A 15,078-nucleotide genomic window follows, 5' to 3' on the forward strand; every position below is an offset into this window, starting at 1 on the left:
AAGAAAATTTTATTTCTTTAATTGCGGCAAAGAATGTATTAGAATCGTTCAAATATTTTCATTTTTAATTATGTTATAACTATAAAAAATGCTTTTTAATTATGTTATAACTATAAAAAAAATGTGTACATACGTCGTGTATAAGTTGTACGATCAGTAATTTTTTTCATACATTTGATATAAGTTTTATATTGATATATAAATGAAATATTGAAAAATAAGTAGAAATGAGTAGGACAATATGTGCATTATATATTATAAATATTGAATAAGAATAAAATGTCGATGTCGAGTTAGAGATTTAATAATACATAATAAAAAAAATATATAAAATGATCAATAGTTTATTTAATGTTAGTTTATTTTAAAGTGCCATAAAATAAAGTGAAAAGTGAAGTGTTTGAATAGAATAAAAGCATGATTGGATCAACTATTATTTATTATCTAAAATTTAAATATACATAACGACGAACGATTGAAACGATCGTTTACAAGATAATACTTCTAATTTGGCGTAATGTGTAGTTGTATTCTTTTAATATTTGTATCGAAATATATATTTAAATTATAATGAATCATAATATTTATTTTTATAATATTGGTTTGAGAATATTAATTTTTATTATGATTGCTTTTAAAAGAATACAGCTAAGAAATATTTTTTATTAATTATAACTTTATTTTTCGATTTTCTACTCGGCACAGGATATGTATAATATTGCTATAATTTAATGCTACGATTAATTTACTTATAATTATTAATATTATTTAGACAGACAGCTTTTTATTTTTGGAATTTTTTGAATTTAATTATGATTAAACATTAATTTTTATTTTCTATATATAATTAACTTTTACTAAAACTTTTTCTAATTGATTTTTTTTTTTAAATAATGTTTAATCTGCATCGATTAAAAACAGATTTTAAAGTAGTAATAATCAATTATAAAACTAAAATAAGTTTTCATTTTTGCTCTTTTCATTTTAATGATATTTTTAACATTTTTTTTTCCATTTTCCAGCTTGCTAAATTACTATACAAAAGTTTGATTTTTAGATATGTAAAAATATATATAAGCAACTAATATTGTTATATATATATATATGGTCCCTAGTGGTCCAAAAATATTGTGTTTTCAGAACTCTGTCATTAAAATATAATTGTGTTCTAATAATTTTTTTCCAATTTATTTTCTATAAGAGAATAATATTAAACAAATGAACACTTATAAAATTGGAAATAAATATATACATCAATGAATTCTATGAAATAGAAGAATATTTAGCAAAAACTATATAGCTTCGAAAGTCTATAATAATATTGCACATTTATTTTTATATTTTTTTTATATATGTATATATAATTATTTTTTTAAAGTTTAAATGTTTTAATCTAAATATCATGATGAATTCGATTTTAAATCAAAAACATCATGTTCGAGGTAGTATAATTACGATTTTAACTTCGATTTTAATTTTTTTATATTTATTAGTATTTTTTAACATTATCTTTAAGATTTTTAAATTCCTAAATTTTAAAAAGTAAATAAGTATAGTTTTTTAATTAAATTTAAAAAATATAAATTTTTTTAATTCATTTAATAGATTAGCAAAATATAGTAATACGCATCTACTTTCATAATCATTATTTTACATATTATTTTTTTTATATAACAACATTTTATATATTTTCTGAATTCAAATCACAAAAACATCAATATTTTCAATTTAAAAAATGTAAAAAATGCAATTGCAACATATTAACATTTAAATGACATAATATATGCTTTTTATTTTTTCAATTTATTTCAATTTGTAATTCTATGTAGAATTTTAGAGTTTTGCATAACCACTAAGTTATTATTCTTAACCGAATGGAATAATGAAAGACGATGCGAACAATAAAATGCAAAGAATTATAGTAGCCTCAAAAGGCTGTGCTAGTCATAGATGACTGCACGCCGGACTTCGAATTCGGTTGTCCGGCGTGTGACTATAGCTACGTAGACGCAGCAAGACTTATTGATGTTGATTCAGTGACAGCTGATCGTGGTTTTACATCTAACGAATCATAAAGTGGAAATTCGCAACAGAAAAGAAATTTTAGGAAATGAGGCACTTCAACATATATGGATGGTGGTATTGGTATTAATGGCGATGTAGATAGTTTGTAATAGCGATATTCGGCGTTACTGAAATATATTAAAATATTTTATATAAATTTTCTTTGTTAATAAAAATAAATAAATAATATATGATATATATGAGCTAAAAATTTATAAATTTGATGAAAGTTAGAGAGATTAATAAATATTGCAAATCAGAAACTTACTCACGATATCTCTCATCGGAAGCTCTTTCCAATAGAGGCATTCCAGATAAGAATAGAATAATGAAAGTAGTGAATATTGGAGAAGCTATAGCAATCCATTCAATGCCTTCGATTACATTCAAAGATATTACGAAGATACCCCACCATACTACTATTTCTCCAAAATAATTTGGATGTCTAGATAATCTCCATAATCCTAAATCATAATTATTAATCATCTGTTATTGAATATTTGGAAAAGACTGATGTAAAAAACGTACCGTCATTACACCATTTGCCATTATTCACTGGATCTTGTTTGAAAGAAAATTTCTGCAAATCGGCATAAGTTTCAGCTAATAAACCAGTTACGAAAAGTCCCGTACCAGTGCTGTCTAGGGTTGTCATCGTTTTAGGAGCTGGTGGTATTTTGTGTCGCGGTGAATTAATGATAATTACTGGTAAACTCACAACATAGACCCATACAGCCTAAAGATAAATTTTTTTTTAAAATATACAAATATTTAAAATACAAATGAAAATTAATATAAAATTAATTAGAAATTAAAATAAAAATTACGATAAGTAAAATATGATTTCGATAAATAATTGATTTTGATTATTACTGTTACCTGAAATGTCCAAAATACAGCAAAACGAATCACATTACTGCGACGATCTTCAAATCTTTTATCGCGACCAATTTTAATAATTCGATATAATAGATATCCAGAAAGACGAACACCCCACAAGCAAACAAATATAGTGACCATAAGTTGTCTACTGTCATAAGGCTACAACATAAAATATTTACAATTATAAATTATAATATTATTTACATAATATTAATAATATTTAATATTTACTTCAATACTTATGATAAATTTGATAAAAATATTAATAATTTGTTTTAAAAATGAAATTAAATATTCAAATTATCTTTTAATGACTGTTGTTAGAAATTATAATTTTTTTTAAAAATAAATGATCTTACAAAAATAAATTAACAATAAATCAAATATTTCTATGTTTTATCTTGTCTAAATCTTCGATTTAATAATTCGCTGTGTGTTCATTTGCATAGACACATATATAGAAACGGTTTTATAATTAGAATACCTTGCCTACTTGGCCGAGAAAGAAAGTGAGAAGGGCGAGGATGATAAAGTTCGTGCCGCCGGCAAAATCTGTTAGCTTGTCCAGTTGGAAGGTCGCCGCAATTGTGAAGAATATAATTTGCATACCGACGGTGACAATTGCACTCACCGCGAAGTGGTCTTTATCCAAAATATCGACCGCCATTGATCGATTGTTGATTTCCCACCTCCACACTTGATGAACTATTTTCGAATCTGAAGTCATTAATGAAACTGTTATGTAGCTTTAGAAATATAATTTTTAGGAAAAGAATATTTATAGAAAATGAAAAGATATATAAGTTATTTAATAATAATTTTATAATTAAGAAATCAAAATATTATTTAAAATTTCTTATATTTTTTTTTTATCAATGTTTCAAATAAAAATATTTTCATTTTATTTATACAATTTTATAAAATGTTATTTTGTTTATTTTTTAAAATGTTTTAATAGTTTACATTATTTTAATTTAAATATAGTATATTATAAAATGAAATAAAATAAAAATTATAATATATAATTATATAATATATAATTATGTTACAAAAAAATATAATTGAAGTAATATTATAATTAGTGATATCTGCAAAAGTTTAAACAGACTTGAAAGGATTGTATATTGAAATATAAATCAAATACTTAATATTTTTATGATTCTGCTTTCTTGTATATGTGACCTTGATGCTTAAATGTTTTTCATTTATTGATTATATTGATTCATGCATATTGTAGTTCCATTGTTTAATAACAGTATATATTTTGAGAATATAATATTTTAAAAAGCTAGAAAGCAATAATAATTTTATTTTATAATTTAAATTGTTTCATTTCTGATCAATAAAACAAAATTTATATTTATATTAAAATAATCAAAAATTTATTTTAATATTTCGTATTTCGAAATAAAAAATTTAAAAATTTACTTCAGTTTAAAAAAATTTGATGTTTTTCTTTTAGGAAAATATTTAATTTATAATCTTTTTTATTATACATCATTTGGTTTCTAATAGATTACGATCACTTTTAACTATCTCCGCACTGTTGAACGTCGCAATGCAGCTCATTTTATTCAATATTGTCACAAAAAATATTTTATAAAATATAATTTTCTTTATGACAAATATTCATAGCATTTAAATTATCTTTCTTATTTGATGTAATGCCATCATTTAAAATATTTTCAGTCATAAAACAATAGAAAAACGAATATATTATTATATTTATACTTACCGTTTTTTAATTTGAAACTTTTGCATCGTATAGTCACAATTCAATCTTTAATCAATCATAAAACAAAAGCCAACATTCTTGTTAAAAAAATCCAGTATCAATTATTTATTCAAAACAATACGTGCAAGTAGAAAAATTCACATTTGTTACCAATTTCTAACTATAATCAAAAATTTTTCGAATCATTTTTCAACGTATGGTAAAAAATAATTTCTTTGATATTATCAATTAAAAATAATGTTAGCACTATTCACAAACTCAATTATCACTGCATTGTCAAAAATCGAAACTGATATCATTAATCAACTAACCATCTTTGAATTTCGCATCGAATACTAAGAAATAGATACAAATCACACCAAGCACTTGAGAACAAAAATTTGCGAATTCGGAATATCCTTATTTCATACAGACATTGAATTTCTAGGTAAGAGAAAATATTGTTTGTGTAAAATACGTATATATCAGTTAAGGAGAAATGATGATTACCTCAACAGAGAGGAACCTCATTGTAACAACTCGTAAGATGTGTAGAATAGACCTGCTTCCACCCGCGGCGATAGGCAGCGGCAGGACTACGAGAGTATTCAATGTCGAATCTAAAACAAGAAATCCCTGATCACGTGCTATGAAACGACTGCGAGCGCATCGGGTACTTTTCTTCTAGCTCGAACCTTGTTACCACTATATGCGTCTCCCTCTAATCAGTACTCTATGGTGTGACCTATTGGGTTTTTTGATTCACGTTGACTGTCTGACATTACGGCTTATAATTATTTCCATAATTAGAATCTTATCATTCTATGCAATTGATATTATTTTTGAAGAATTTAATTTAAATAAATAAAAAAATAATTTTAATAGAATGTAAATCAACGAAATTCAAAATTCAAAAACATGGTTAGATTTTATTATTTGAAATGATTATAAAAAAGATATTGAAAATAAAAAATAATTTTTATTTTATTGTTAAATTTTATGCTTACGTGTATTATATTTGTGAGAATACTTTATTTTTGATATGAACTATATATAAATAATGTTTTCATGAAAGATATTTTTTTTTATTTATTTTTTTTGATAAAATATATGATTACTTTTTTGTTTCTTTGATAGTTATTTTATCATAATTGCTTTTTTCATCAAAGCTTTGTAATATAAGCCCATTCAACATAGAATCAATACATATACGCGAGCGCGAATGAATTTCCACTTAAATGGAACATGGCGCATTACACTTTTCATTTGTATTGTAGTATTGAAGACAATGCACATCTTTTATCAAATATCGTTCAAAACATTCATTTTATATTGAACTTGATTTTTTTAAAATTTATATAAAAATAAATGAACATAAAAAAAATCAATTTGTTGATTTTTAATTGGATTAATAATAATTTATTTTAATATATTGTACATTATATTATTATAGTAACTTTACAAACAATAACTAATATGTCTTATTTCTACCACGCATAATGCGCATATATGATTAATTCCGACGTATCTTCTTATAAACATTATAAAATTCAGCTTGATGAAAATAAATGATTACAATATTTATGATTACTTCTTAAATTTTGGTCTTGTTTTTTTGATAAAAAAGTACAGAGATCCATAATATGGAAATGTAATTATAATATACATGCAGTGCTCTGATTTTCTAAATTAATCACAAACAATGTTAAAAATATATTCTTTTGAATGTTTTTATTAATTTTCCATTTAGAAAATATCTTTAACTAAGGTTTTCTTTATTCATTCAAATGCACTGCATAGTTTTTTAATTGCTTCAATTTCTTTTTAAAATATCTATTTTTAATTTTAAGATTTAGTATATTTGCCCCAGATATGAAGCATAAAGACAGATGCAATAAAAAGAAGAGACATAACAAGCACAGGTACTGGTCCTCTGAAAAGAGATATTTAAATTATCAATATTTATATTTTTTTTTTATTTACTTACTATTTTATGTACTTACACTTTGATACCAGGAGAATCATCGGTGTAAAACATCCACATTTCATCAGAACCAGCTCCTGTATTTCTACTCCGAGTTGAAGTAGTTGTTGCAGTTTTTCTTTGTCTAACAGTACCACCACCTGTTCTAGGTGCTATAGCTTTGCTGGGCGATCGTCTCGCAGCTCCAACTGAAGTAGAACTAGGTGCAGCAGGCTTAAAAAAGTAAACAAAATATAACCATAAATTTTTAAATCAAAATATTATTTTTGCAATTATAATCTTAGAAAATTATTTACCATTATTTGTTATTCTAATGTTAATTTAAAAATACCAGAAGTTTACGAAAAATTTATTTTATAATTTATAATTTTGTCTAAATTCACAATAAATAAACTTGATATGTTTCACTTTTCAAATCTTATTATTAATTTTTATCTTATTATGAACAACATTAAAAAAATACTGAAATAATATCACTTGGTAAAGCCAACCTCCTTCTACTAAATAATTTAAACGTTTACTAGCGATATGAAGCACAGCATAAAGCAACGTGTCATATATACACCATCCACGTAGTGAACTCTCGACACGTCATCATATGTTGTTAAATTCACAGTGACGCATGAGCGTTGATCATTACGTCACGTTTTCATGAAAAAAATATTATCATAAAATAATATTTCGAATTATTATTATATTCATTTATTTTATAATTTATTTAATAATAATTACTTTAAAATAATCAAACAATTATATAAATAATTTTTTCTATATTATTAAAAATATTCAAGAAATTACTAGAAATAAATTAAAATCATATGATCAAAACTCGAAGAATTAGTATCGAATTCATAATCTTGAAATATGAACCAAGAAGATTCTTTTTCGTATATTAATTTATTTATGAAATTATATTATTAATATAAAGCTCATTTATTTAAAAATAAATTAGTTTTGAAATAAAAATTCATAAATACAGTTTACTTTCAAAAAAATTTACAAATAGTAATACATAGCAGATTGCCATCGGTAAATATAAAATGTTTTAAGCAATTTTTAAACAATACATTAAGTCAAAATATTTGTTACATGATATGGTTTAATTATTTTCAAAATTGGCTGAACATAATCTAAATAAATTTCAAAAGTAATAGTTATTAAAAATTTAAAAGTATTTTAATAAAAATAAGATTTTTAAATTTTATAAAGCTTTAATAATTTGGATAATAATGATGAATTTAAATAACTGCAATTGCATAAAATATCGAATTTGTGAAATAAAAGAAAAATATCATTTTTATAATAGTTTTTTATGATAAGGCATTTATTTATTATTTACATAATGTACGATTATTATTTTATATAATATTCTATATCAATTATATTTTTGGTAATAAATAACATATAACTTTTACATAAATTTAAATTGAACTAATGTATATAATTTGTCATATTGAAGTTCTATACAAAAGAATATTAATTATCTTGTACTACTTACATGCATATATAATAATATGTTCTACAATTTCTTTTTTTTTAATCTTCCACATTAACAGACTAGTTACAAAATTATGACAACATATTACGTTATTTCTTATAAAATTGTTCGATTTTTTTATCATGATGAAAATATTAGAATCTTAAAATACAAAAGAAAATCATACATATTATTACAGGAACTTTTTCTTTTTGTTTCACTTATTGTACATTTATAGCCAATTTATAAAATATAAAACTGTTGCCTTTTCTTATGTATAAAAATTTTAAGAAAATGCATAGAAAGATTCATTATATATAAAGATTCATTAATTAAAGTAAAAAATTTATAAAATAGAAAATATAATACTTCTATTGGTCTCAAAATATACAGTCTCAATAATTTTTGCCAATAACAGAAAATATTCTGTAAATGCTTATAAATGTAATAATTGCATGTATTATATTTATAAATGTAAATTAGATATATCTTATATGTATACCTGTTTAAAGATTTTAAATGTTTATTGTATGATTTCAGTCATTGTAAAATGTTTTAAATGCATAAATTCTAAGTATTTCATACATTCTTATAGTAACATATTGATATATTAACAATACAAAATTTTGTAAAAGATATGTTGCATATTTAAGCTACTATAACTTCATTATGCTTTGGCATTCTGTCATATTTTACAATATAGAAATACTTAAAGAATTAAAATATCATGACTTTTTCATCCATATAATTATTTCTTTTTTTGAAAATCAACCAAGAAATACTCTTTATTTTCTTATTATTTAAATAAATTTTTTTGTATATAAATATATACATGACAACAAGAAATATTCATATGGATTCCGCACAGCAACTACTGTTTGGCACAAGACATATTTTTGCAAATTTTGATATACAATAAACATTATACAATGCGATTTTTACGCAGGCACATGTAAATCATTGTTTTTTAAGCATAACTTTATATACTGATATCATTATTAGCTCTCATTTGATATTAGAAAAACATTTTCATACAATTATTTTTTTTTTAACAACAATAACATACCATAACAGGATTTTTATACATATAAATCTATTGTTTTAATATTCTATTTTTATTGCAATAAAAAATGAATATTATGCCTGCAAGATATAATTATAACAATCATTGAATGTATTGATTAATATTATCCTCTTATTTTAATTATAGATATTTGCCAAAAGTAAAATTTATAAAATAGAAAATAAAATATAAAATACATATATTATAATTTTCAAATAATAATCAAATATCTTACTACTGATCAATCTAATACAATATTTGGCAGACATATAGCTCCAATAAATTGACTTTGTTATTATATTGTATTGTATATGTGAAATAAATATTCTTCTTAGACCAAATAAATCTCTTACTTGGTATTTAAGTACTTGTTACTCCCTTACGAGCCACTAATAGATTTAATACTGGATGTTTCCTGATATATGATACTGCTTTTTTATGAGTTACCATAGTAAAATCATATCCATTACATTGTAAAATTTTATCATGCATACGAAGACCACTTTTTGCTGCTGGAGATCCTTCGTGAACTTCAGTTACATATATACCCTAGCATTGAATAGCATTAATTAAAAATATGAAATATATTTATAATACATAAATTATATTAATTTTTTTTACATTATCAGTATAACCCTGAGGACTTTTTCTAAAATCTTGATCAATGCCACCTCCAATTTTGAAGCCACATTTCATCACCTCTTCTCCATTTTCATTTACATCTGTTTCTTTTACCAATATAATTGGTATCTAAAAAATAACAAAATAAGATAGAACAAAATAATTTTGTTTAATATCGTATTAATATTTTGTAACAATGTTTTAATGTATTTTTTATTGTATATCAAAAATAATAAATTAAAATAGTGAAATTTATTGTTTTAAAAAATACGTAATAGTAATTGAACTGAGATTTTTTATATTTTTTATTTTTTATGTTTTTTATTATAGATTATAGATGTATTTACACTTAAGCATTCCATAGCAGTGCCAGCTTGATGCTGAAAAGCCATTTTCGCGCACATAATGATAAATCTTGTCTAATCAATTCAAATTGACAATTGTTTCCGATGATTCAACGTGATTACCAATTGCTTTCGCACTATATACACCGATGTAAAAATTACACGATAATTTAAAAGCGTATATTTGAAAATATATTTAAAAAATATATTATTGAATAATAGAAGAATTCTGATTCACTTCCAATGAGTGATCAATTGGTTAATCTTATTAATTTCTATGCACTTCAATGTCGTTAAAATCAGCTAAAACAATTTCTTTTTCACGTTGACAACCATACATATTGGTCAATGTAGATAGGAAAGTACTGTTGCAATAGAATACACTATAGAAAATACCATAGATAAGCTATAGAATAGATATGATATCTTATAAAATATTATATCACATATTTAGAAATATTGATTTTGAAAAAAAATGTATTTCTTACGACTTCTGTAATTTATTACATATATCTACATGTACATATTTTATAATATATGTGTTTATAATGTATCTTGTTTAATATTTATTATCTTCATTTTTCACTAAAGATTTTTCACTATTTTTTTTTTAGCGAAAACATAACATAGAATAAGAATTAATCATTAGCATCATCTTTTAAATATTATACAATTATTATACAATATTACACATTTTTTTAAAAGTAAGATAAGATACAGATAAAAATTTAAGATTAGCATCATTTTTAAATTGTAAAGATAATTTTTTAAAAAGATAATATATAATATAAGATAAGAATTGAGAATCAGTGTCATCTCTTGAATAAAAATATTTTAAAAATATATTTTTTGGATTTCTCGAGAGATGACGTTGACAATCAATTTTTGGTCCATGTTATTTTCTTACTAATTGTTCTCTTTATCTATGTTGTATTCGTTTACAGTATTCTAGACATGGCGCGATTTTTAGTTAAGGTATAGTAAAAAATCATTTTTTCTTCACAGTATATTAAAGTATATGAATAATTTATTGATCATAGAATTACAAATTTTGATTAAAAAAAAGGATTAATTTGATTAAAGAATAGGATTAAACAAGGATATATAATTACATTTGACGCAATAAATGTTTGTTCTTCTTTATTAACAAGCTGAATTTTAGCATATTTTGTGAAAGTTTGACATTTCGATAAGACATTCGATTGTTTTATTATTTTTTTCCTTTTTATTTTATTTTCGCGTTAACCATAATGGACGATGATTAGTTTTATCGAATTCGTCCACGGATAGTTATATGGGGATATAATACACGATTTCTAAATTTCATGGGTCTCATGTATTATACAAATAATTTGCTCAGTCATGGTAGCTATGCTACACGATGAGTTTCTATATCACACGTATCACGTATGCACGCATTCATCAGATATACTTGAAAAATCATTACACTAATTATTTTTTTATCCAAATTTTTTTCTATCTATGATAATTTTTTTCTTCTTTCTTTTTATTATGACAAAAACTACAAATCATATGATCACTGTTTTCGTAATTTAAATTTGTGCATGATTTAATTCTTGTAAAATTCATCGCATAAAGTTCATCTTGTGTTTATAGATGAAATATATATTAATGAATTATGTTTTTTATATATTAATGAATTATGTTTTTTATAAGAGAGCATACTTTGCATATTTGTCGTTTAAGTTGTCAATTTTTTTATAAAAACTTTTTACTTTTAACATGGATTCTTTTAATCTATTAGATAATTTTATCAAGATATATTATTAAAAAATATGCATGTAGAAAATTTAAAAAAAACATTTATAAAGGCTTTAATAAATGCATATATGTAATAAATATATACGATAATGTAGATATTATTAAATATATTATCAGTAAAAAAGAAAATCGAATAATTATAATTTATTTTTTATAAAAAATTTAAATAAGAAATTGCTCATATAAAATTTAATATGAGTTTATTGGTTGATATTAAATTAAAATATCGATATAAATATATACATATAATTTCGATTAATTTTGATAATTTCGTATACATTAATTTTACTACTTATTAAAACATTTTTACATTGATATTATTACGAACAATCCAGTTTGTTTAAAATGTAGAAATATATTTTCATATAAAAAAATGAATTTTTTTTATTTTTTATTTTTCGAAAAAATACACGAACTATGCTCTCGTTTTAAAAGTTCTCATATTACGAATAATTGGAAAAGTACAGTCATAGACGCCATGATAACAATATTTCAATTAATTATTATAATTAAGGCAATAGCCCTAAATTAATAATTTTATAAATTGTAAACTCTATTTGGCAAAAATCAACGTAAGCGTAGTTAATTAGCCTCAGTCTCATTATTCGAGAACGATACATGAGGATCAGACTTTAATAAATTACTCGTATCTTTTTTAACCTATATAACAAATAATTTATCAATAAATTATTATAAAACTTGTCCGATCCAATCAACATAATTTTTGTTTTGAAAACTGATCTTTCATTTTTCTATTTCTATTTTAAAAATAAACAATTTAAAATGTTTTACTTATATTTTATTGAAATTTTAATTAACTTTTATAAAATCTAATTTTTGTTTTTATTAATTAATAAAAAAAATATAATACAGATTTTTTAAAATGAAAAAAAAATTAAATATTAAAATATGTATATTAATAGAATATTTTGCGGGAATAAAAACAGAGTAATATTTAAAGCTATTTGTGATGTTAATTAATTATCGAGCTCAATGTCGATAAATTGTCCATCCTTTAAATATAATTCATACATATATTTACATTTAAATACTCTTTTTCAATTATATTTTTCGATTTTTTTTTGAATTTCCGCATTTTGATGCAATATAATCCTCGAATTGCTTTATTAACATAATTAGTCAAACAAAATGTTGAAACGCACGATTGTGGTTTCTTAATGCCGACAATTAGGAATGTTGTTACAATTAGCACTCTGCATAAAGCGGAAGTTATCGTGATGTATATAGAGATTCGTTTTTCAAAACATCGTTATATTTTTTTATTTTCATTAATTTATATAACAATAATTTTATAAAAAATATTTGTATAAAAAAAAAAAATAAAACTATCTACGCTAAATAATCATTGATCACTTTAGTATAATTATCCTAAATGTATTGAAGTAAAATTGTATTTTATTATTTTTTTGTTAACTTTCAACTCTTATAATAATTATAGTTAAAATTATCATTATTTGTTTTTTAATGAATTGTTATGACTGTTTAAATCAGTTTTCTGTTTTACAATATAAAATATAATGAAAATACAGTGATTTTTTTAAATATTCTTCATTTAAATAATGCCAATTTTTTTTTAATAGCAAAAAAACAACTATATAATAGATACTTAAACGATATTTCTCAAGGATGATAAACGATTCTCCATACTTAACTTTCGTCGTATCTTTTCAACTATACAATCCATGGTAACATTGTGACTAATAATACAATCTATACTATACAGTAGTTAGACGATTATACACATGTGTAATTCTTCATTCCATGTCTAAATTGACTTGTTTCCTAATATTCTGTCGATGGATCTTTTTCTTTCTATTAATCATTGTTGCAGAATCTTCTCAGAAATATTTTATGTCTGTGACTCTCAAATGTGACTAAATTTCAGAAGATAAGATTCTAACGTAGCTCTCTAAAGAATCTCTGTCAATACTTTCACATAACTTATTCCTGTTGTTTTCCTGTGTTTGGTCGACCAATAAATTTGCGAATAACGCAATGGCAGTATTCGATGCAATGATAATTAATAAATCAATCGATAAGACGATTTGTCGATAACTTAATAGTGCACTGAGAAAAATGTTTAGATATGAAGAAACGTTTAGTCTATAGTAACATTTTGTTGACAGAAAACCATGAGATATATTACGATTTGCTAATATTAATTTTCTTTAAGTAAAATGGACATTGTTTCAAATTTGCTAAACGCTTTTCTCAGTATTCTATATATGAGCAAAGACTCTTTTTACGACAAAAATTCCTAATTAATTTTACTTTGACAAGAGTTTATATTTATTACTAGCAGATGTGTGCCACTCGCGAACATACGATTTTTTAAATTACGATTTTTCATTGACATTTTGCAAGATTTTTGAATAGTCAACAATTTTTCAGAGAATTTTTTATAACTTATCTTTATATGCTTTCGTGAAGATTTCTGCTAGAGATCTATTACTAAATCTCGATCATACGTGTATAGTGAACTCTTGCCTTTCTTGTTCCTTCCTTTGTTGATACCTGAAACGAAGTTGAACAAAATTATTAATGTTGCATCAAGTTTAACCTTTACTTCTAAAAAATGATAAATATATTTATTGAAATATTAATATAATTCATGATACTAAAGCAATTTTGCATAATCAAAGTTTTTCTCTCAACTAATATAATTTGTATTATATATTCATACTCTTCTTTTAAGCCTTAGAAGACTTCTATTTAAGTAAAATTTTTTATATATAAAATAAAAAAATATTAACATAATATACATTTAAGCAGTGAGACGAAATAATTCAGATTATATAATACTTCTATAAGTAATATATTGGAATAAGGATCAATTTGACATGAAATGAATTTCTTGATATTTGATATGTGTTAAATATGTTGAAGATTTTGAATAAGAATCAAAAAAATTCAGAGACTTCCTAGTATTAAGAAGAGTACAGAATGAATTTCAACGTGTCAGCTTACTACGGTCTACGGAGGTTCGTGCCGATACCTAGCGAGCATAGATTCGACGGCCTCGATAGGCAGTCTACCCAAGCTGCCGCCGTGGCGGGTTCCGGATGACAGACCTTGCCAATCACGATCACGATCACGATCACGTTCCCCACGATCACGATCACGATC

The 15,078-nt window shown here is 23.2% G+C and overlaps 4 protein-coding genes across 9 annotated transcripts in view; all 4 read right to left on the reverse strand.

The window, feature by feature from the left end:
* Positions 1–1,184: 1,184 nt before the first annotated feature.
* Positions 1,185–5,479, reverse strand: LOC102671272. Of its 6 annotated transcripts, none has more exons than XM_031510744.1 (7): positions 5,171–5,479; positions 4,993–5,061; positions 3,431–3,663; positions 2,944–3,105; positions 2,593–2,800; positions 2,333–2,528; positions 1,185–2,192 (listed from the first exon to the last, which is right to left on the reverse strand). In XM_031510744.1, exons 3-7 carry the CDS (start codon positions 3,611–3,613, stop codon positions 2,000–2,002), a joined length of 942 nt encoding a protein of 313 aa, XP_031366604.1. In that variant the 5' UTR covers positions 3,614–3,663; positions 4,993–5,061; positions 5,171–5,479; the 3' UTR covers positions 1,185–1,999. The 6 variants fall into 6 exon arrangements, with proteins under 6 accessions (XP_031366604.1, XP_006616284.1, XP_006616282.1 ...); XM_006616221.2 differs by having other exon boundaries at positions 4,993–5,104; XM_006616219.2 differs by having other exon boundaries at positions 4,682–5,104; positions 5,171–5,478.
* A 573-nt stretch (positions 5,480–6,052) lies between these two features.
* Positions 6,053–7,261, reverse strand: LOC102671753 (protein transport protein Sec61 subunit beta). The gene is made up of 3 exons (XM_006616222.2): positions 6,941–7,261; positions 6,664–6,857; positions 6,053–6,593 (listed from the first exon to the last, which is right to left on the reverse strand). The coding sequence occupies exons 1-3, from the start codon at positions 6,941–6,943 to the stop codon at positions 6,506–6,508; spliced, it is 285 nt and encodes a 94-aa protein (XP_006616285.1). The 5' UTR covers positions 6,944–7,261; the 3' UTR covers positions 6,053–6,505.
* A 2,235-nt stretch (positions 7,262–9,496) lies between these two features.
* On the reverse strand, positions 9,497–10,520 carry LOC102671890 (tax1-binding protein 3 homolog). Its single transcript, XM_006616223.1, has 3 exons — positions 10,153–10,520; positions 9,806–9,934; positions 9,497–9,733 (listed from the first exon to the last, which is right to left on the reverse strand). The coding sequence occupies exons 1-3, from the start codon at positions 10,207–10,209 to the stop codon at positions 9,545–9,547; spliced, it is 375 nt and encodes a 124-aa protein (XP_006616286.1). The 5' UTR covers positions 10,210–10,520; the 3' UTR covers positions 9,497–9,544.
* Positions 10,521–13,493: 2,973 nt separating this feature from the next.
* Positions 13,494–15,078, reverse strand: part of LOC102672015 (Down syndrome cell adhesion molecule-like protein Dscam2) — a 107,484-nt gene continuing 105,899 nt past the window's right edge. Inside the window, 2 exon segments of the mRNA XM_031510752.1 lie at positions 13,494–14,466; positions 14,948–15,055. Of these exon segments, the coding sequence (XP_031366612.1) occupies positions 14,415–14,466; positions 14,948–15,055 (160 nt within the window). The 3' untranslated portion in view covers positions 13,494–14,414.

The sequence above is a fragment of the Apis dorsata genome, unplaced genomic scaffold, assembly GCF_000469605.1.
Source record: "Apis dorsata unplaced genomic scaffold, Apis dorsata 1.3 scaffold_256, whole genome shotgun sequence".
NCBI classification, from domain to species: domain Eukaryota; kingdom Metazoa; phylum Arthropoda; class Insecta; order Hymenoptera; family Apidae; genus Apis; species Apis dorsata.